Source organism: Nomascus leucogenys, chromosome 6 (genome assembly GCF_006542625.1).
Source record: "Nomascus leucogenys isolate Asia chromosome 6, Asia_NLE_v1, whole genome shotgun sequence".
Taxonomy (NCBI): Eukaryota; Metazoa; Chordata; class Mammalia; order Primates; family Hylobatidae; genus Nomascus; species Nomascus leucogenys.
Window position 1 is genome coordinate 109,275,147 of NC_044386.1, and position 22,361 is coordinate 109,297,507.

At 43.9% G+C, this 22,361-nt stretch overlaps 1 protein-coding gene across 4 annotated transcripts in view; it reads left to right on the forward strand.

Moving 5' to 3' along the window:
* The first annotated feature begins 603 nt into the window (after positions 1-603).
* CRTC3 (CREB regulated transcription coactivator 3) overlaps positions 604-22,361 on the forward strand; it is a 117,055-nt gene continuing 95,297 nt past the window's right edge. For 2 of the 4 annotated variants that reach the window (XM_030815026.1, XM_030815027.1), the window contains exons 1-2: positions 659-978; positions 11,036-11,134. In XM_030815026.1, coding sequence (XP_030670886.1) covers positions 847-978; positions 11,036-11,134 — 231 coding nt within the window. In that variant the 5' untranslated portion in view covers positions 659-846. Of the gene's footprint in view, positions 979-10,259; positions 10,307-11,035; positions 11,135-22,361 lie in introns of those variants that run through there. The other 2 variants (XM_030815029.1, XM_030815028.1) reach the window with 2 other exon arrangements.

Here is a 22,361-nt window from a genome sequence, read left to right on the forward strand (position 1 = left end):
AGCTGGTTTTGCAAGGTAGGGCTGGCACCTGCTGAAGCTGCCACAGGAGTGGAGAGGCCATAGGGAGACTTGGAAAGAACCTGGAAAGGGGGCCGGGGCTATGGAGCCAAGGCTGCAGCAGGGCTGGATGGTGTTTGCAGTTTGTGCAGAATAGAAGGCAGTTTTTAAAGCCCAGATACAGCTTTGGTTGACTGGAGCGGGGAGGGGTGGGTGTGAGAGGTCAGGAAACCAGCCGCGGGAGGCCGGGGGCCTGGAGCGGCAGGGCTGGCGGGCAGACGTTAGGCCCCAGGCAATATGGGCGCACCCCCTGCGGGGGCCCGAGGTGACCTGCTCGAGGTCCGGTCGCCCAGGTTCCACCTGGAGAAGAAAATCTTCGTAATTTGGCTGGGGGAGGGGGGATGCGGGCACAGGCTGTGTTCTCCACGTCGCGTAGACGCAGAGGCCATCCCTGGGTCGGAGAGTCTCTGTGGAGTGGCATCCCAGCGTCCCCCATACGCCGGGGCCGCTTTGTTGGGCTGACGGGGGTCCCTCTGGGTGGCCTCCGGCGGCGGGTCCCAAGCCAGGCCGGGAAGCGGGGAGCAGCCCTCAGCCCGCGAGCGCCGGGCCGGGGCAGACGGGAGGCCGGGCGGGCCCCGCCGAGGGCGGGGCGGGGCCGGGCGCACGGGGGCGGACCTCGGCGCGCTCCCGGCCGCTCGCTGGCTCCGGGGCCGCGGCGGCTCCTCTGCCGGGTCGCGCCGGACGACGGGCTTCGGGCGGCGGCCCCGGAGGCCTGCGGACGGACGGGTGGGCCGAGGCGCAGGCCCCGCGGCCGCCGTCTCCCGCTTCTGCCCGCGCAGGGCCCGCGCCATGGCCGCCTCGCCGGGCTCGGGCAGCGCCAACCCGCGGAAGTTCAGTGAGAAGATCGCGCTGCACACGCAGAGACAGGCCGAGGAGACGCGGGCCTTCGAGCAGCTCATGACCGACCTCACCCTGTCGCGGGTGAGGGCCCGGGCCGGCGCGGGCGGGGGCGGCCACGGCCGCGGGCGGGACCCGCGCGGCGGGTGAGAGGTTGCGGGGCCGAGGCGATGGCGGGGCCGGGCGGGGGCCGCGCCCGGGAACCGGCGGCTGGGAGGGGGACCGGAGCGGCCGCGGCCTCGGCGCTTCCCCGCCTGCCGACACCCGCTAGCCGTTCGCGATCCCGGGCTGAGGTGGGAGGGTCGCCGGGCCCCGTGTGCGGGAAGATGGGCAGGGGTCAAGCCGTGGAGGCGGGCGGCGGTGCGAGGGCGGCCTGAGGGGGAAGAGGACGAGGAGCCCCGAGAGGAAATCGCAAACAGCTCGGAGGCCGGCCGGGTGGCGCGGCGCGGCTTCTGGTCGCTCCGAACATCCCCCACCATCGAGCCCTGCTGTTCTGCCGGCGTGGAAGGCCGCGGGCACCCCAGGGTCCCACGCGCTCGTGGGGGGAGCTCTGTGCACAAGTCCTTCCAGGGCCCGGCCCTGGGGTGGCTCGGGGTGTGGGAACCACGACGGTATTCCGTGTCGAGTGTGAGGCTCTGCCCCTTTTACTCCTTGGAGGTGCTTTATCGGGTCCAGTTTACTTTGTTCGGCCCCGGATTTTTAGTGAGAACTGACAAGCGTCGCTGGTGACTGGGGAGGGACCTGGAGAAATGAGTAAGGCGCGAGCCGGGACAGACACCTGGAGAGGTTAGGTAACCGCTGTGTGAGGCAGTGGAGGATGGAGAGCCAACCGGAGTGTCGTGCAGGGTTGCAGAGAATGGGGGTCAGCAGGAGTGGGGCTGGCCTTGAGGATCCTGAATGCTGACCTTGGAGGACCATCGGGAGGATGGGGGAGGATCTGCAGATTCTGGGGGACTGAGGTGGGGGAGACAGCTTGAAGGAGAGCTGAGAGCAGAGTTGCAAACCAGCTGAGTTGCAGACACATTATTTTTTGGCCAGCGCAGTGTTTGGGAAAAATTATTGAATCTGTTGCCAGAATTTTTAAATTGGAAGACTTCCACACAAAATCCAAATTTCAGTGTTATTTATTTATTATTATTTATAGATATTAAAAATTGAGAGACTTGGTACCACTAATCCTGAATTCCTACATGACAGCTACCGACCTGCTGGAGCTGGGTGATGATGAAAGGGAGCTGAGCTCTAGTTTGCCACCGTCCACGCCACTCTCTGTTACAGTCCCCCAAGGGGAGGCTAGGTGACAGTTGCCATTTATACTCATGATGGTGTTTTCTTTCAGTGAAGTTAAGGAAAAAGTGAAATATTTCCTGTACTTACATTTCTGTTCACATTGAGAAAAATATATATATAGAGAGAGAAAGGAGCTGAAGATTTCAAGAAAATGTTTTCTTATACCCTATCAGCTTCACTCATTTATTACCTGCCTGGCATCCACTGGCATTTACATCTGTGACCTTGGTTAGATTCAGAGATGAACTCGATAAGCTCAGAGCACATTGAAAAGAATGGGTGGGTGAAAGCTGAGGATTAGTGTTGGGGCCTGTGTTGTTATGTGTTGTTTAGATACATACTGTACATTGTTTATGTACAAATACATGCACTGTATATGTCTGTATACCTATGGTGGATCCAATCTTTCACCCAATTCATGAATCTTCTTTAAAATATCCCTGACAGGTGAGGTCATGAGTAATGTACAGACTCTCTTTTAAAGGCAAAAATTTTTCACAGATCCTCACTGTTTACTTACTTTCAAGTAAAAAAAAAAAAAAAGTGTTTACTTACTTTAGAGACCCTGCTGTATAGCTCAGGGTCTCTTGAATTTAGCAAGCCTAATCAACTGTGGCCCATATGATAATTCAGTCACCACTTTATTCTAATTACTACAAAATTATGGTGTCATTGTGCCCTTTACCTGGTACAGGGAATCATTTACATATTAATTCTGCCCGTGTTTTCTTCTTGGCCAGTTACAAGTAAAGTAACACTGCTTGGCTCCACCGTGTTCATAAACACATCTGTAAATGATAACACTGAATTTGGCTACTAATGTTTGCTTATTTAAAAATCTTAAGAGTTATTTTCATAAAGAAATCACAAAATTAGAACACTTCTCATAGAGAACTCTTAGATTCCCGGCATGTCTATGAAGAATGTGTCTCTAAGGATCCAAAGATCCCAGTTGGAGGAGTTTCCGCCTAGTTCATAATTGGTAACTGAATGGCAGATATACCGACTTTCCATTACTAGCCCATGACAGACATGCTAATCGATAGGGCAGACATTAACTGATAGATCTAGATGCTCTTTCCCCTCTGAGCCTGTGTTGGGATTCAAGTTCTTCTCTACATAATCAAAGCAATCCTTCAGAGTTGGCGTTAAATCCTATTCACCTAGTGGGTAGGATAGACTAGGCTGTGGAGGATTTTTCTAGCTTTAGAAGTCCAGCATTATCAGGAAGCAGTGGGAAAATTTTGAGAAGGGAGTACTAGGAGGAGGAGTTGAGTGGTGGTACCTGGAATGGTAAAGAGAGGGAAGAAAGTGGGGTCGGGCGTGGTGGTTCACACCTGTAATCCCAGCACTTTGGGAGGCTGAGGCGGGCTGATCACAAGGTCAAGAGATCGAGACCATCCTGGCCAACATGGCGAAACCCCGTTTTTACTAAAAGTACAAAAATTAGCCTGGCATGGTGGCACGTGCCTGTAGTTCCAGCTACTCGGGAGGCTGAGGCAGGAGAATCGCTCGAACCCAGGAGGTGGAGGTTGCAGTGAGCCGGGATTGCACCACTGCACTCCAGCCTGGGCAACAGAGCAAGACTTCATCTCAAAAAAAAAAAAAAAAAAAAAAAGGCCAGGCTCAGTGGCTCTCGCCTGTAATCCCAGCACTTTGAGAGGCCGAGGTGGGCGGATCACGAGGTCAGGAGATGGAGACCATCCTGGCTAACACAGTGAAACCCCGTCTCTACTAAAAATACAAAAAAATTAGCCGGGAATGGTGGCGGGCGCCTGTAGTCCCAGCTGCTGGGGAGGCTGCAGCAGGAGAATGGCGTGAACCCGGGAGGCGGAGCTTGCAGTGAGCCGAGATCGCGCCATTGCACTCCAGCCTGGGTGATAGAGCGAGACTCTGCCTCAAAAAAAAAAAAAAAAAAAAAAAAAAAAAAAAAAGGGGGGAAGAAAGTGGTCGCAGGTATGCCTGGGAAGAGGCTGTTCTGTTGTTCATTTATTAATGTATTTGTCAGTATTTGAGTGCCTACTTTGTTGTTAATGGGGTGTGTGTTTGTGAGGGAGAAGAGTGAAAACAGGGGGCTGTCCTTTAAAGATCTTACTAATTTGTCCCACAAATTTACTTACTGAGTGAGTCCTTAGTGTGTGCCAGGGGTTAGGATGGACACTGGGTATATAGTAATGAGCAAGCAAAACACAGTGTCCTAATGGATTTTAGGATTTAATGAGGAAGACATTCATTTAATAAGTAAGGACACATTTTGGTGAATATCACCAAAACAGAAGTAGGTGGAGCTCTGGACATGTATGGTAGGGAATTCTCACCTCTTCCAGTGGCCTAAAGGCTCAGTGGGAGTGGGGGAGGCATTCGAGGGTTTGTGTGTTGAGGGAGGGAATATGTTGCAGGTACAGAGAACAGAGATTCAGTAAAAGAGGATGAGGAGGGGATGTGAGATGAGGCTGGAGGCATTCACAGGGATCAGGTTGTAGAGACAGGATTTGGAACTTGATCTTAAGGACAATGGGAAGTCACTGAAGGGGTTGAACCATGGGAGATTTGCTTTTTTAAAAGATTCCTCTAACTCCAGCATGGTGGGTAGAAGAGAGGAGGAGGAGGATTTTAGTAGGAGATGTGATAGTGGCATTTATTAAGATGGTGGCAGTCGGGAGGCAGAGCGGTGAGCAGATTGATACTTAGGAGGTGGAAAGGACCAGATTTCGTGAATGGGTGAGGAAGGTGAGAAAGAGGGAGGGCTGGAACCATTTCAGGGTGTTCTTCATTAAGTGGACACCGGCAGGAGCAGATTTGTGCGGAAATGCTGAGTTTGAGGTGCCTGTGAGGCACATAAGTAGAGATGGTCCAGCAGGCAGCTGTTTAGATGGTTTTGCAGCTTGAGAAGGAAGGCTGAGCTACTGAGAAAAATGGGGGAATTTTTGTTATGTAGCCACAGAAGTAGATTTGGCTGCCTAGGAAGAATTGATGGAACAGATATTGTAAACTGGTGGCTTTTTTTTTTTTTTTTTTGAGACGGAGTCTTGCTCTGTCGCCCAGGGTGGAGTGCAGTGGCGCGATCTCGGCTCACTGCAAGCTCCGCCTCCCGGGTTCACGCCATTCTCCTACCTCAGCCTCTCCGAGTAGCTGGGACTACAGGCGCCCGCCACCACGCCCGGCTAATTTTTTGTATTTTTAGTACAGATGGTGTTTCACCGTGGTCTCGATCTCCTGACCTCGTGATCCGCCCGCCTCGGCCTCCCAAAGTGCTGGGATTACAAGCATGAGCCACCGCGCCCGGCCGGTGGCTTAAGTTCTGTATTTTGCCCTCTAACATGTTTTTGGTTTTGGCGCAAAATGTGGTTAGTTGGTTGGTTGGTTGATTTTAATTAGGGCTAACAATGAATATTGGGATTTTACAGTAATATCTGGACTTTGGTTTCTTTTGAAAAATGAGATAACCCAACGACACTCACCCGACATTTCTGGATGGCACCAGTTGCCTAGAGCTGAATGGTGGCTGCCCCATTAGAGAGGCCATGGATGTGGTCTTCAATTTGCTGCAGTCCCTACCACCCTCTAAGGTATTCTTTGCAGCGATCCCAGACTGCTTCACTTAAGAGTCCCTGCTTGGCAGCTGTAGGCATTTGAGTCTGTTACCCTTGTCAGAAGGTGAACTGTGAGGCCAGGCGCAGTGGCTCACGCCTGTAATCCCAGCACTTTGGGAGGCCAAGGCGGGCGGATCACCTGAGGTCAGGATTTTGAGACCAGCCTGACCAACATGGAGAAACCCTGTCTCTACTAAAAATACAAAAAATTAGCCGGGCATGGTGGCAGGTGCCTGTAATCCCAGCTACTTAGGAGGATGAGGCAGGAGAATTGCTTGAACCTGGGAGGCGGAGGTTGCAGTGAGCCGAGATTGTGCCATTGCACTCCAGCCTGGGCAACAAGAGCGAAACTCCGTCTCAAAAAAAAAAAAAAAAAAAAAAAAGAAAGAAAGTGAACCATGAAGAGGGCCTAGGAGAAGCCCAAGGAACTAAGAAACTACACCATTTGAAAGGGAGGTGGAGGAGCTGGCAAAGAAGGCTTGAAGAGCAACCAGAGGGGCGGGAGAAAGCCAGGAGTACTCTTGTGAAGAGGAGGGAATGCCGACCAGCTGAGCCTAGTGCTGCTGACTTGGTCTGACACAAAAGACGTGTCCTTTGGTCTAGTCATGTGGAGGTCATCGGAGGAGGTCATCAGTAAACTCGGTGAGAGATGCTGCATTCTCAGGGTGCTGGGTGAAAGGCTAATTGTGAGACGCTGAGGAGTGGACGGGGGTGGGGAATGGAGATAGGGTTGGAAACTTATTCCAGAAGTTTGGCTGTGAAGAGCAACTTGTGTTGAGGAACCACAGGACTAACTCAGCATATCACCCTGGAGTGTTGACTGGACTTGAATATCTGTGAAGACTCATTATTTTCATGTGAAAATAAACCAATTATAAGACAATAGATATGTCATAGATTAGCGAGGTCTCAGAATGGAGGAGAGAGAGAAGATGGAAATACTAGGTTTGGGCTAAATATTGAGGACTTTCCTTTTGCTAGGCACTGTAATCCCTTTCTAATGTTGTTATCTCACATAGTCCTCAAAATGAGCCTACGGTGTCTATATCTGGAATTTTCCTCATTTTGTGGATGAGTAAACTGAGGCTTAGAGAGTCATGGTTGCAGAGCTGGTAAGTGGTAGAGCCGGGGTTTGAATCTGGCTATCACAGTGAATGTCTGTATACTCAGCTACTTTAATTTCCCCCATAAGGATCTTCAGCTGCTTTTACTCCCTGCTGTGAGGTATCAGCATCATTTGTTGAAAAGACTTTTCTTTGCCTATTGAATTGCTGTGGCAATTTTGTTGCAATCAGTTGGCCACATAAGTGTTAGTTTATTTTTAGACTCTCTTTTCTGTTTCAGCGATTTGTATATCTCTCTTTTTGACAATAGCACACTGTCTGTATATTATAGCTTTATAATAAGGCTTAAAACCTGGTAATTTAAGTCCTGTAACTTATCTCTTTTTGAAAATTGCTCTGGCCAGGTGCCGTGGCTCACGCCTGTAATCCCAGCACTTTGGGAGGCTGAGGCAGGCAGATCGCTTGAGCCCAGGAATTCTAGACCAGCCTAGGTAACATGGCGAAATCTGTCTCTAAAAAAAAAAAAAAAAAAAAAAATACAAAAATTAGCTGGGCGTGGTGGTGCGTGCCTGTATTTGGGAGGTGGAGGTTGCAGTGAGCTGTGATTGTGACACTGTACTCCAGCCTGGGCAACAGAGAGTCTGTCTCAAAAAAAAATAATTGCTCTGACTATTCTAGGTCATTTGTGCATCCATAAATTTTAGAATTATCTTGTCAATGTCTCTGAAAGGACCCGCTGGGATTTTGGATTGTAATCGTGTTGGCTATTTTGAGACTTTTCTCAAAAAGGAATTAATGAGGCCTGGATCTCATTTCCTGTAGGCATTAAAGAAAATTCCACTAAAGATGTGTGACTGTAGGCCAAAGGTGGCTAACTCAATAAGTGAGGCAGGTAAGGAAAATGAATGGAGGGGCCAGGAATGAGATGATCATGGCAGCTGATCCTGGGCCGTCGTGAAGGAATAATAGGGTACAGTGAGGACTTGGCAAACACTGTCTAAGGGGGTGACCTCTTCTCAGCTTCATCCAGCGATGCCTTGCAAGAACGTGGGTTCAGTGGCGTCTGACCTTTCAATCAGGAGAAGTTGGAAATCCAGATTTTTATGCAGTGTCCTGATTTTTTCAATTGAAATTTAATACACTGAATGGGTCAACATCTGGTGGGTAAACAGAACACTCTCTAGGCAAAATGTGGCCTATGGGCTGCCAGTCTGTGACCTCGGCCTTAGGCTAATCATTCTTTGGTTCACATGTTCATCATCTGTAAACATGAAGGTGTTGAAGACAGTCTCAAAGTTCTTTTTCTAGCTCAATGAGTCTAAATTTCAAAAGAGGAAAATGTCAAAATAACTCAGAGTTTGAAGAGGTAGCTGAGATCAGCAATAATGATAATATCTTAAGAAGTTGTCCAGAGCTTTACATTTGACATACCACTCTTGTGTCTGTGTCACTTAATCCTCACTTTATCTTGTGCAGGAGGTATCAGAGTTGTTTGCCCAACCACACGGGAGTTGCAGGTTACAAAGTCACATCATCCGATTCCAGGTCCCGTGCTTTTTGTTTTTTTACAGAATCTCGCTCTGTCGCCCAGGCTGGAGTGCAGTGGCGCGATCTCGGCTCACTGCAAGCTCCGCCTCCCAGGTTCATGCCATTCTCCTGCCTCAGCCTCCTCAGTAGTAGGGACTGCAGGCGCCCACCACCATGCCTGGCTAATTTTTTTGTACTTTTAGTAGAGACGGGGTTTCACCGTGTTAGCCAGGATGGTCTCGATCTCCTGACCTTGTGATCCGCCCGCCTCGGCCTCCCAAAGTGCTGGGATTACAGGTATGAGACACTGCTCCTGGCCCTTTTTTTGAGACAGAGTCTCACTGTGTTACCCAGGCTGTAGTACACTGGCGTGATCTTGGCTCACTGCAACCTCTGCTTCCTGGGTTCAAGCAATTCTCCTGCCTCATCCTCCCAAGTAGCTAGGATTGCAGGCATGCATCACCACACCTGGCTAATTGTTAGTAGAGATGGGGTTTCACCGTGTTGGCCAGGCTAACAGTGTTCTTTTTTAACAGTCTTTGAAGGCTCTGGAAATAGGTGCTTTGGGAGGGAGAGCAGTTATGGGGGATTGTGAGATGGCCTTCAGCTCAGTTGAAGGCAGGTCCCTATCTGGATTTATAACTTAGTTTGGTTGAAGTGTCAAGGCTTTTGGGTAAGAGTTGAAGCCTTTGTGAGAACTCTCTGAAGGCAGGAACTTTAGTATACATTTATCTTAGTAAGCCAGTGCCTGGCATACTTACCATAGTTAAGTTTTTGTATCAGTAAATCAATGGATAAATTGATCCTTCAAAAAAGAAACCAAAGGCTTTAAATCAAGGTGGCTGAGAATTTTGTCCAGAGAATTTCAAGAATAGTCAGATGCTTCTGGTAAGTACTTTTAGAATGTTAAGATTGAAAGCTGGGAGACTTTATTCCTATAACTCCACTCCTAGATGGAAAAAACTCACCATGTCGTCCTCCTCATGTTTGACTCTGAGATTTGGGTTTTGATTAATAGGTTATAACTGTCTCCCTGTGCAGTACGTTTGAGAAATCAAATACAGCAGGTATAAGGGAAGTTAAAGCCACTAAAGGATTTCGTATGCCTTTAAAATTTCCAAACAGGTATAAGTCTTTATCTTTTGAGGATACATATTGAAATATGGAGTGATACGACGTCTGAGATTTCTTTCAGTGAGGTACTGCGGGTAGTGGAGAGGGTAAAGATGAAAGATGATTGGATATAAGATGGTAATTTTTAAGCTAGAAGATGGATAGATGGGATTTCATTATACTTGTCTTTATTTCACATACAGTATTTGAAATCTTTCATAATAAATGTAAAAAGGAAATTATCAGAGAGCTTCTTAGGTTCAACAATGCTTTTGGTAAACCAAGCTTCACCTTTTTTTTTTTTTGAGTTTGCAATTAGTATGATCATCGAGGGAAAGATGGGACAAAGGAAAAGAGCATGGCAGAAATGGGCATATGGGCTTTGAGGCTGACAGCCGTGGTTCAGCCTCCTGCTAGCCACGTGGCAAGTCACTGAACTTCCGAGTCTGGGTCTCCAGGTCTGTAACAGCAGGAGAGTACAGTCTCATCTGCATGGTTGTGGGGAGGATTAGGGATGAAGTGGGCGAAGTGTCTGAGAACAGCCTATCCTAGGGGCTTAGATCTGGTAGTGTTTTATTATTGTTAGAGACGGAGAGTAATGAAAGGTAAAAATCTGCCCCAGGGCTCTCGTCTATAACCCTTTCTTCTCTATATGAATTATAGTGCCAAGGGTTATGTAACCATGGAGCTAATTTATTATTTTAGAAACAGAACTCTTAAAGACCAGATCAGACCACTTTGAGATTTACAAGAACTGTAACCAGTTTATTGCTTTTTGAAAAATGAAGTAAGGAAGAACTTACAGAAGAAAGGCATATTAAAATGGTGGGTTGCCATTTTATACCTATTGAATTGACTTCCTTCCTTACCCCAATTAATGGTAGCATCCTACGTCAGTGAGGGTTTTTTTGGTGAAACTTTTCTCATATGTATATTAGTAAACTCTTTGGGAAAGCGTTTTGGCAGTATATGTTGAGAGCCACCCAAAGGCCCATATCCAGAGATTTAGTAATCACCCTTCGGAAGGTGTTCTAAGGAAATAATTCAGAAGAACTGTTATATACCCATTAAAAATTATTCTGTAATAGCATAGAAAAGGCTTATGATGAGCATGCTAGGTTGTACCTATCTTATCATCACAGCTATGCAGTTCTTACCATAAATGTAAATGGAGGCTGGAAAAGAGCATGAAGAAAGGAAAACAGTTAATGTGTTAGGGTTGTGGATAGTAGCTTAGTTTTTCTTTCAGAAATTCTTTTACTGTTGTTAAAGATTATGCCACTGTGTCCAAACATACACACTCAAAGACCTTGCAAGAGGATGTTACTATCATGGTATATGGGACATTTGGAACATGGGTAAGCTCTTTCCGAAAATAGAGTAATCAAAACCCAGAAAGCACCGGAAACCTTGAGGGTGTGATCACTTAAGTAGAGAAGAAATTGAAACCAAGACTTTCATTCTTGAACCGTTCCCCTACAAAATACTATACTTTGATGCTTCTTTAGATCTTTGCTGTTACCTCTCAACGTTCTTAAATCACTTTGTTTCCAGGTTCAATTTCAGAAGCTTCAGCAACTGCGCCTTACACAGTACCATGGAGGATCCTTACCAAACGTGAGCCAGCTGCGGAGCAGTGCGTCAGAGTTTCAGGTACCTCCAGATATGTACTTTCTTGAAGCTGAATGGAGTGTAAAAAATAGACAAAGATTATCACTAAAAAGATGAGATCTTGAAGGATAAGCTGGGCCTAGGTACAGTTCAGTCTTCTTTTGGAAAGTCCATTAATATTCTCTCTCATAGTTTCTACAGCATACGATAGTGTTATTTCACAAATGGCTGAAGGCGGCACTGGCAAGTAGAATTATAACACAAGTATATGTAATTTAAAATGTTCTAGTAGCTACATTAAAGAAGAAGAAACATGTGGGATTAATTTTAATATCTATATTTTTCAAAATGCAGCTTTCTCATTTATAATTTTAATATTACTTAAATAAATGTTTGGCTGGGCATGGTGGCTCACACCTGTAATCCTAGCACTTTGGGAGGCCACGGCCAGTGGATCACCTGACGTCAGGAGTTCGAGACCAGCCTGGTCAACATGGTGAAACCCCATCTCTACTAAAAACACAAAAATTAGCTAGGTGTGGTGGCGCACAGCTGTAGTCCCAGCTACTTGGGAAGCCGAGGCATGAGAATCGCTTGAACCCAGGAGGCGGAGGGTGCAGTGAGCAGAGATCATACTACTGCACTCCAGCCTGGGCGACAGAGCGAGACTGTCTCAAAAAATAAAAATAAAAAATAAATAAATATTTAATCCAGTATATCCAAAGTATGATCATTTTAACATGCAATCAGCATTAAAAAAATTGAGAAATCTCACATACCTTTTTTGTGTACTAAGTCTTTGAAATCTGTTGTGTATTTTATACTCAAAGCATACTTTAATTTGGACCAGCCGCATTTCACTAGTTTCATGTGGCTAGTGGCTACCACATGGGTCAGTGCAGGTGTAAGACACAGATAAGTAGTCTGTATTGCATTTAGATTACTGCAGTGTCCTAGGGTGCTTTCATCGTTCATATCAGTGGAAAGCCTTGTTCAAAACAATGTGGAATTGGTATTTCAGAGAATGGTATATGGCACTGTTGTTAAGACCTGAATTAGACTTGCTTAGATATCCCAGTCTCTGAAACATTAGGAGCCTGTCATTCTAATTATGCAATTTAAGATTCAGTGTTAAAGTTGAGATATAAACTTTAAGATGAAGCATTAATTGATTATTTGGATGCCTGACCATTTTAAAAGCACTGTCTTATTTCTTTATGGTAGAAACTGGGTTCACTTTTTTGATGATGTCAAATAAAGCCAAATGTATTATTTAAGTTGGGGACTTCGATTTGAGAGTGCTGATAGGAACTCCAAATATAATGGTGATTAGAAAATTACAACGTGAACATATTTGTACCCTATTGCACTGGAATCTTGTCTTCAATATAATGACAATGGACTCTTTGCCATATTACTGCCTGTATTAGAGATCTACCTTCATATATCAAAATACCTTATATATTAACCCACTGGGTTATTTAGTATCCAAATAACATAGGTCTCTGCCTTATGCAGGATTTCATACTTCAGGAAATACAGCATTGTGCAAGTTTGCTGTGTCTGAGATCCCAATTTTGTGCTACTTTATTGTCAACTTTAGAGGAATATAGAATTTACTATGATGTTCCCCTCCGGTTGCATTGGGGAATGGGATAAAATGATAATCCTTGGCCTTCCCAGGATTCTTTTTTTTTTTTTTTTTTTTTTTTGAGATGGAGTCTCATGCTGTCACCCAGACAGGAGTGCAGTAGTGTGATCTCAGCTCACTGCAACCTCCATCACCTGGGTTCAAGCATTCTCCTGCCTCAGCTTCCTGAGTAGCTGGGATTACAGGTGTGCACCACCACGCCCAGCTAATTTTTATATTTTTAGTAGAGACGAGGTTTCACCATTTTGGTCAGTTGGTCTTGAACTCCTGACCTCAAGTAATCCACCTACCTTGGCCTCCCAAAGTGCTGGGATTACAGGCGTGAGCTACCGTGCCTAGCCCCCAGGATTCTTTTCATACTGTTTTTGTTTTGTTTTGTTTTGTTTTGTTTTTCTTTGCAATGGTCACAAACTTACAGAATACTTGGAAGTATAGTCCACTTAATTTTTTTTTTTTTTTTTTTTTTTTTGAGACCGAGTCTCATTCTGTCGCCTAGGCTGGAGTGCAATAGTGCGATCTCAGCTCATGCAACTTCCAGCTCCTGAGTTCAAGTGATTCTTCTGCCTCAGCCTCCCAAGTAGCTGGGATCATAGGCGCGCGTCACCACGCCTGGCTAATTTTTGTATTTTTAGTAGAGACAGTGTCTCACCATGTTGGCCAGGCTGGTCTCAAACTCCTGACCTCAGGTGATCCGCGCATCTCGTCCTCCCAAAGTGCTGGGATTACAGGCATGAACTACTGTGCCCTGCTGACATAACTTTTTTCTCACTTGAGAATAAGTTCCTGACCTGATGCCCCATCACCCCCTAATATTTCACTGTGTTTTTCCTACAAGCAAAGACGTTGTTCTATATAACTAAAATACAGCCATCAAGATAAGAAAATTAACAGTGATCCGTTATTACAATCTGATCTTCAGACCTCATTCACCAAATGTCCCCCTGCTGTCCTCTATAGCAAAAGGATTCAGTTCAGAATCACATGCAGTTATTGTCTGCAGTCTCCTTCAGTCTGGAACAGCTTTTCAGCCCTTTATTTTTGACATTAATTCAAGTACTCTTAACTTTTGTGATCCTGTCACATTTGAAGATTACAGGCCAGTTTTTTTGTAGATATAACCCCTCATTTGGGGTCTGCCTAATGTATCTTTGTGATTTGATTCAGACTATGCATCTTTGGCAGGAATAACATAGAAGTGATGCTGTTATGGTGTCACATTAGGGACATGATTTTGATGTGTCTTGTTAATGATGATGTTCTCATTTATCAGTTAAGGTGGTGTCCACCAGGCATGGTGGCTCAAGCCTGTAATCCCAGCATTTTGGGAGGCCGAGGCAGGTGGATCGCTTGAGCTCAGGAGTTTGAGACCAGCCTGGGCAACATGGCGAGACCCTGTCTCTACTGAAAAAAAAAAAAAGGCCAGATGTGGTGGTGCACGCCTCTGGTCCCAGCTACTTGGGAAGCTGAAGTGGGAGGATTGATTGCTTGAGCCCGGAGAGGAGAGATGTCAGTGAGCTCAGATGGTGCCACAGTACTCCAGCTTGGGTGACAGAGCCAAACCCTGTCTCAAAAAAAAAAAAGGTGGCATGTCTGTCAGACTTCTCCATTCTAAAGTTACTCTTTTCCCCTTTGTAATGAATAAATATTTTGCGAGGAGATACTTTATCCTGATCTTCATTAAACTTTCAATCTATACATCCATTTTTTATCTCTCGGTATATGGTTTTATGATTTTCTATTTTGTTCAATCTATTATAATCTATTATTTTTATTCATTTTTGAAGCAATGAAAACACAGATTTATTGAAATGAAAGTATGCTCTACAGAGTAAGAGTGGGCTTGAGCAGGCTAACCTATTGTTTTTATTTTGCTCTTCACATTCTCCCCAGTTAGGCTGGTGGGAACCCTCTTCCAAACTGAGAAAAATTCTTGAAAAACTGAGGAGAGTCCCAGAGCACAGATTTTTTTTTTAAGTAAATTTTTTTGAGGTATAATTTACATACAATATAATTTATACCTTTTTTTGGTATACAGCTCAATGCCGTATTATCACCACCACAATGAAGACGTAGAATAGTTCCATTACCCCAAAAGATTCCCTTGTACCTGTTTGTAAATATTCTCCATCCCCCACCTCCAGCCTTTGGAAACCACCATCTGCAGTTTTGACTCTTCCAGCGTCCTATTAGTGGAATCAAACGTCCGTAGTCTTTTGAGTTTTTCTCTCACTTAGCATATTGCATTTGAGATTCATCTGAGTTGCTGTGTGTATTAGTTTCCTAGGGCTGCTGTAACAAAGTACCACAAACTTAGTGCCTTAAAACAACAGAAATTTATTTTCTCATGTTCAGTCCAGAAGTTGGAAATCATGGTGTCAGCAGCACCATGAACGCTCTGGGGAAGAATCCCTCCTTGTCTCTTCCTAGCTTCCGTGGGCGGCAGCAGTCCTTAACTTGTAGCTGCATCACTTACTCTCTGCCTCTGTCATCACACGACTTTCTTCATTGTTTGTCTGTGTCTCTGTATTTCAATCTTCCTCTCCTTTTTCTTATAAAGAACTAGTCATTGGATTTAGGGCCTACCCTAATCCAATATGATCTCACCTTTGCTTGATTACATCTGCAAAGATTCTGTTTTCAAATAAAGTCATATTCACAGGTTCTGGGGGTTAGGACTTGAAGATATCTTTTTTGGTGGCCATAATTTAACCTGCTACATTGCATTGATCAGTAGTTCATTTCTTTTTATTGCTGAGTAGAATTCCATTCTATGGATGTAGATAATTTATCCATTCATCAGTTAGTTGATGGGCATTTGGGTTGTTTCCACCTTTTGGCAATTATGAATAAATATTCTATAAACATTCACATACAATTTTTATGTAAGTACCTAGTAGTGGAATTGCTAGATCATACAGTAAGTGTATATTAACTTTAGCTTTATAAGAAATCGCCAAGCTGTTCTCCAAAGTGGCTCTACTGTTTCACATTCTTACCAGCAGTGCATGAGAGTTCCAGCGACCCTGTATCTGCTCTAGCACTTGGTATTTCAGAGTTTCAAAAAAATAGTGGTTAAAAAACATAACATAAAATTTACCATCTTAACCATCTTTTAGTTTATTGGTATCTTCTAAAACCATTTTTAAATGTATAGTTCAGTGGTATTACATACATTCATATTGTGCAACCAATCTCCAGAATTTTTTCATCTGACAAAACTGAAATTCTATGCCCATTCAATAAGAATTCTCCATGTTCCCTTCCCACCACCCTCTGGCAACTACTGTTTTTTCTGTCTCTATGACTTTGACTATTCTAAGTGCCTCATATGAGGGAAATCATATACTATTTGTCTTTTTTGTGACTAGCTTGTGCTTAGTATAATATCTTCAGGGTTCACCCATGTTATAGTCTGTGACATGATTTCCTTCCTTTTCAAGGCTGAGTAACATTTCATTGTATGTGGATGCCACATTTTGTTCCATTCATCCACTAATGGACACTTGGGTTGCCGCCACCTCTTGGCTATTGTGAATAATGCTGCTATGAACATGGGTGTGCAAATCTCTCTTCAAGGCTCTGCTTTCAATTCTTTTGGGTACATACTCAGAAGTAGGATTGCTGGATCATATGACAATTCTGGTTTTAATTTTTTTTTTTTTTTTGGAGACTGAATCTCACTCTGTCGCCCAGGCTGGAGTGTAGTGGCATGATTTCAGCTCACTGCAGCCTCTGCCTCCCAGGTTCAAGGCAGTTCTACTGCCTGAGCCTCCTGAGTAGCTAGGATTACAGGCGGCACTGCCCCACCACACCTGGCTAATTTTTGTATTTTTTTTTTTTTTTTTGAGATAGAGTCTCACTTTGTCGCCCAGGCTGGAGTGCAGTGGCGCGATCTCAGCTCACTGCAACCTCCGCCTCCTGGGTTCAAGCAATTCTCCTGCCTCAGCCTCCCAAGTAGCTGGGACTACAGGCGCCTGTCACCACGCCCGGGTAATTTTTTTTGTATTTTTAGTAGAGACGGGGTTTCACTGTGTTAGCCAGGATGGTCTCGATCTCCTGCCTTTGTGATCCGCCTGCCTTGGCCTCCCAAAGTGCTGGGATTACAGGCGTGAGCCACTGCGCCTGGCCTTGTCTAGTTTTTAAATTGAGTTGTTAATTTTCTTAATCAGTTGTGAGAGTTGTTTATATATTCTGGATACCAGTTCTTTATCAGATAATGTATTTTGCAAATATTTTCTCCCAGTCTGTGGCTTGTTTTTTCATTTTCATTTTCATTTTCATTTTCTCAATAGTCTCGAAGAGTAGAAGTTTTAAATTTTGAAGTCTGGTTTATCAATTGTATTATTTTATGATTTGTGCTTTTGTCTTATCTGTTAATAAGAGTTCTTCGTCTAACTCAAGTTGCCAAAGGTTTTTTTCCTATGTGTTTCTCTACTAGTTTTATAGCTCTGTCTTTTACACTTAAGTATATCATGAGTTAATTTTTTTGTGTGGTACAGGGTGTGGGTTTGAGGCTCACTCATTTTGCATAGGGATGTTAAATTGTTCTAGCACCATTTGATGAAGACTTTCTTTTCCCTATTGAATGCCTTGGTACCTTTGTTGAAAATCAATTGACCATATACGTGTGGGTCTATTTCTGGACTCTTATCTTCTGTGTCATTGGTTTCTTTGTCTATCATTTTGCTAATACCACACTGTCTTGATTACTGTACCTTTATAGAGAGGCTTGGAATTAGGTAATGAGAGTCGTCTTTGTTCTTTTTTGAAGCTGTTTTGCTTATTTTCGTTCCTTTGCTTATCCATAACATTTTAGAAACAGCTTGTTAATGTCTACAAAAACACCTCCTAGGATTTTATTTTTATTTTTATTTTTTTGAGACGGAGTCTTACTCTGTTGCCCAGGCTGGAGTGCAGTGACGCGATCTCCACTCACTTCAAGCTCTGCCCCCTGGGTTCATGCCATTCTCCTGCCTCAACCTCCTGAGTAGCTGGGACTACAGGTGCCCGCTACCACGCCTGGCTAATTTTTTTGTATTTTTAGTAGAGATGGGGTTTCACAGTGTTAGCCAGGATGGTCTCGATCTCCTGACCTCGTGATCCACCCGCCTTGGCCTCCCAGAGTGCTGGGATTACAGGCGTGAGCCACTGTGCCTGGCCAACACCTGCTAGGATTTTAAACAGGATTGCATTGAATCTATAGATAGGTTGGGGATAATTGACATCTTTATAATACAGAGTCTTCCATGAAGAAGACTTCCATGTACAGAAAAACAGATTTTTAATTGAAGTTCAGTTGCTTATAATCATTTATATACAATTCTCCTTTTATTTTTATTATATTTATGTATTTTTGATTGACAAAATTGTATATATTTATGGTATGCAATACGATATTTTGATAAATGTATACATTGTGGAATGGCTAAATCAGACAAACATATGCATCCTCTCACATTATTATCATTTCTTTTGTGGTGAGAATCTGCTCTCAGCAATTTGCACTATATGATACATTGTTATTAACTTTAGCAATCATGATGTACTATAGATATCTTGAACTTGTTCTTCCTATCTACTCCTTTTATGTTTGTAAATCACTTTGGAGTTTACAAAATGCTTTCATATCTGTTATTTTACTTCATCCTCTTACTACAACATTGGTTGGTAAGCGTAGTACTATTTTAATACAGTAAAGACCAATTTTCTATCCTAATGGAGGATCTCAAAGTGCATTCTTTTTTTCTAACCCAATGAACCCTTATGCAAAGAACATAGACTTATCAGATGAGTAAACAAAAGCCAACTTTTCAGGCTGCCTTCTGATAATCTTTAGCAAGGGGCAGATCATCAGTAAAGGGGTGGCTAGGGTTACAGCCCTCATGTCTCTAGGCAGGGCCTGGCACACATACCCTGAGGGCAGAGAGGAGGAAGTGGGCATTATCTTCTTCTCTGAGAGCGAAGGCTAGGACTGTCTCTTCTGCTTAGTGGAGGGATAGCATGTTCCAGCCTGTGTAACAGCTAGGGCACATGTTGACTGAATGGCTTGTCAGGCAGCTGTAGAGAGAGGGACAAAGGGCTTCTCTCTGTATAGGGTTTTGTAGGTATAGTTGTAGCTTTTCATATCCCCCCCCCTTTTTTTTTTTTGCGACAAGGTCTCAAGGTCGCCCAGCTGGAGCGCAGTGATGTGATCTTGGCTCACTGCAACCTCCACCTCCTGGGCTCAAGGGATCCTCCTGTCTCAGCCCCCCAGGGTAGCTGGGAGTACAGGCGTAAGCCACCACACCCGGCCAGTTGTTGTATTTTTGTAGAGATAGAGTTTCACTATGTTGCCCAGGCTGGTCTCGAACTCCTGAGCTCAAGCGATCCACCTGCCATGGCCTCCCAAAGTGCTAGTATTACAGGTGTGAGCCACCACTCCCAGCCTTGTATCCTTTATATAACCTACCCTAGTCCTTTCAAATAATATCACTAAAAATTAATTGTACTTTTTACATCTCTGATTAACTACATTTTAACAAAATTGCATCATGTCGTTTGTAACTGAGGGCTTTTAAGTTCTAATTTAGGGAACAATCTGATGGTCAAGGGAAGAAGCCCTTATAGCAAGGCAGTTTGCAAAGGCCTGGAGGGCCAGGTCCAGCAAGGTGGTTTTCCTGGGGCCCACTACCAATATGAGTAGTATAATGAGGCCCAGAGTTCGCATAGCAAGTAAGTAAGAGAAACAGGACTTAAAAATCATGTCTTTGACTTCCAGTTCCATTTCCATGGTTTTCCTTTACTGCATTTCCTTTCAAGTTTTCATAAGGTTCTTTAAAGAAAAAAAAGATTGGCAAAAAGATACGTCAGTTAAACAAAAGAAAACCTAAGTAGCAGTATTAATCTCAAAATACCACTACTAACCACAGCTGACATGTATTGAGTATGTGTTATGTGCCAGACACTGTGTTAAGCTCTCTATGTAGATGGTAATTGTCATAGCATTATATGACTTTTATGTGATAAAACAACATAGCAACAAATTGCAAAAAGGAAAAACTCCAATAAATGAGGAGAATTCGACAATAGCACAATTGTAGATTTTTAATTCACTACGACTGAGCCAGTATTCAAAATAAAGATAATAAAGAGTTATACCATTAACAAATCAGAATTACTGTATACCAAAATTTATTCCCTAGAGTTTATTCTCTAAAAAGGTAAGATGCCTTTCTAGATATTTCTAGACTCATTTTAAAAGCAATACTTCTTTTTCTGATTATAAATGTAACACTTGCTTATTACAGAAAACTGGTTACATCTTTGTTCACCATTTGGCCTTTTCTTTAAATAGTTTTGCAGTGACTATAAATATTTTTTAACAAAATGAGCCTCATATGTATGTATAGTTTTGTATTTTCCTTCTTTCTGTTCATGAGCATTTTCCTGTATGTGTTCAATGGTTTTCAGAAACAGTATTTCTAGTGACTACATGCTATTCTGTCACATGGATATGCCACAGTTTAACTGCTCCCTTATTGTTTGGGTTGTTTTCACTCTTTGTTCATGGTGTGTGTGTGTGTGTGTGTGTGTGTGTAGTGTAAATTGATCACATACTAGGCCAAATAAATTCTCAGTAAATTAAAAAAGGAGAAATCGAATCTGAATATAATTAATAAAATTGCAATTAATAATAAAATTTAAATTTAAAAATCCAGCTATTTGAAAAAAATTTTAAAGCCTTTTTAATAACTATTAGATATACTATCAGGCAGGCTGGGTACCATGGCTCACGCCTGTAATCCTAGCACTTTGGGAGGCCGAGGCGGGCAGATTGCTTGAGCCCAGGAGTTGGAGAAAGATAATGAAGAGCTGGAAGAATGCCTTCACTTTGAGAATCTGAGGAATGCCTTGGATCCCTCCTGAGGAAAATATGTAAATATGTATACATGCTCTTATTCACTTATTTTATTTTATTCTTTTTCTTTCTTTTTTTTTTTTTTTGAGACAGGTCTTGCTCTGTCACCCAGGCTGGAGTGCAGAAGCGTGATCTCAGCTCACTGCAACTTCCGTCTCCCAGGTTCAAGTGATTCTGCTGCCTCAGCCTCCTGAGTAGCTGAGACTACAGGTGCCTGCCACCATGCCCGGCTCATTTTTTGTATTTTTAGTAGAGACAGGGTTTCACCATGTTGGTCATGCCAGTCTTGAACTCCTGACCTCAGGTGATTCTCCCGCCCTGGCCTCCCAAAATGCTGGGATTACAGGCGTGAGCCACCACACCCGGCCCCGTTCACTTCTTTTAAAAAAGTTTTATTAGTGAAAATTTCAAACAGATTACACTCATTTTTGCTTAAATTTTGATCCTGCGTCAAGAACTCTTGGCCTAGGATGACTTATATTTGTAAGTTTGTATTAAATATTTAAAAATCGGCTGGGTGAGGTGGCTCACGCCTGTAATCCCAGCACTTTGGGAGGCCAAGGTGGGCAGATCACCTGAGTTTGGGAGTTTGAGACCAGCCTGACCAATGTGGAGAAACCCCGTCTCTACAAAAAATACAAAATTAGCTGGGCATGGTGGCGCATGCCTGTAATCCCAGCTACTTGGGAGGCTGAGGCAGGAGACTCGCTTGAACCCAGGAGGCGGAGGTTGCGGTGTGCCGATATCGCACCATTGCACTCCAGCCTGGGCAACAAGAGTGAAACTCCATCTCAAAAAAAAAAAAAAATCATTTCCCTTATTTTCCTTTACCTTTTTTTTTTTTGAGTCTATAAAATGTATTTGATGGAAAATTGTGGAAAATGTTTTAGTAACTTAGTACAAGGTTAAACAGGCAGACGGCACTGTCATGGAGTTATTTGAAATATCTTTGCTGTTGCTATTGTCCCCTTTAAGCCTCAAGCAGCCTTTTAGCAGCCTTTGACATCTCATTTGTCCTCATGCAGATAATCCAGTTCTGTGTGCATATTTGCGTGTCAGATCTCGAGACCTGCTTTTTTTTTATTATTATTTCGAGGTAATATAAAGTAGCATATAGGTATCACCATGCATAATCCAGAACCCCTTTGCTTTCCATGGAAGCCAGCCTCTCAGGGCTCCTGCCCCCCTCACTGAGGATGCAAGCCTGGGAAAGGGGAGCAGAAATGGGTTTGTAGGGAAGGATGAGCTCTGCCTGTCCTGTTGCCCAGGAAGCACTCCTAATAATGCCAAGGAGCTCAATTCCAAGCAGGTGAGAAGCTTACCGAATGAAACAAGAGAGGCTGATTCTCATTAAATATTTTCAGGTTGTGTAGGGCAGAACAATGAGATGAACAAAGCACCAATCTGCCCTCTACTTCCTTTTTGTGAAAGGAAGAGGTGAGGTTTCTCCATGCCATCTGGACAGTGTTGGGGTTACATAATTAGACTCCCCCCCGACTGAGTCTCTTTAGGTAAATCACAGAATTCTCTGAATCTCATCTATAAGCGATGATAATGACGGTTACTTGATAGAATTGTTCATAAGGATCTAATGAATGCAGAATAAATGCATATCTCTGGAAACTAAAGTACTAAGCAAAAGTCAGTAGTATAGTAATACAAATAGTGCTTAGGAATAATTGTGAAGTAGGAAGTTTGTCTTTATCACTTTCTGCCTCTTT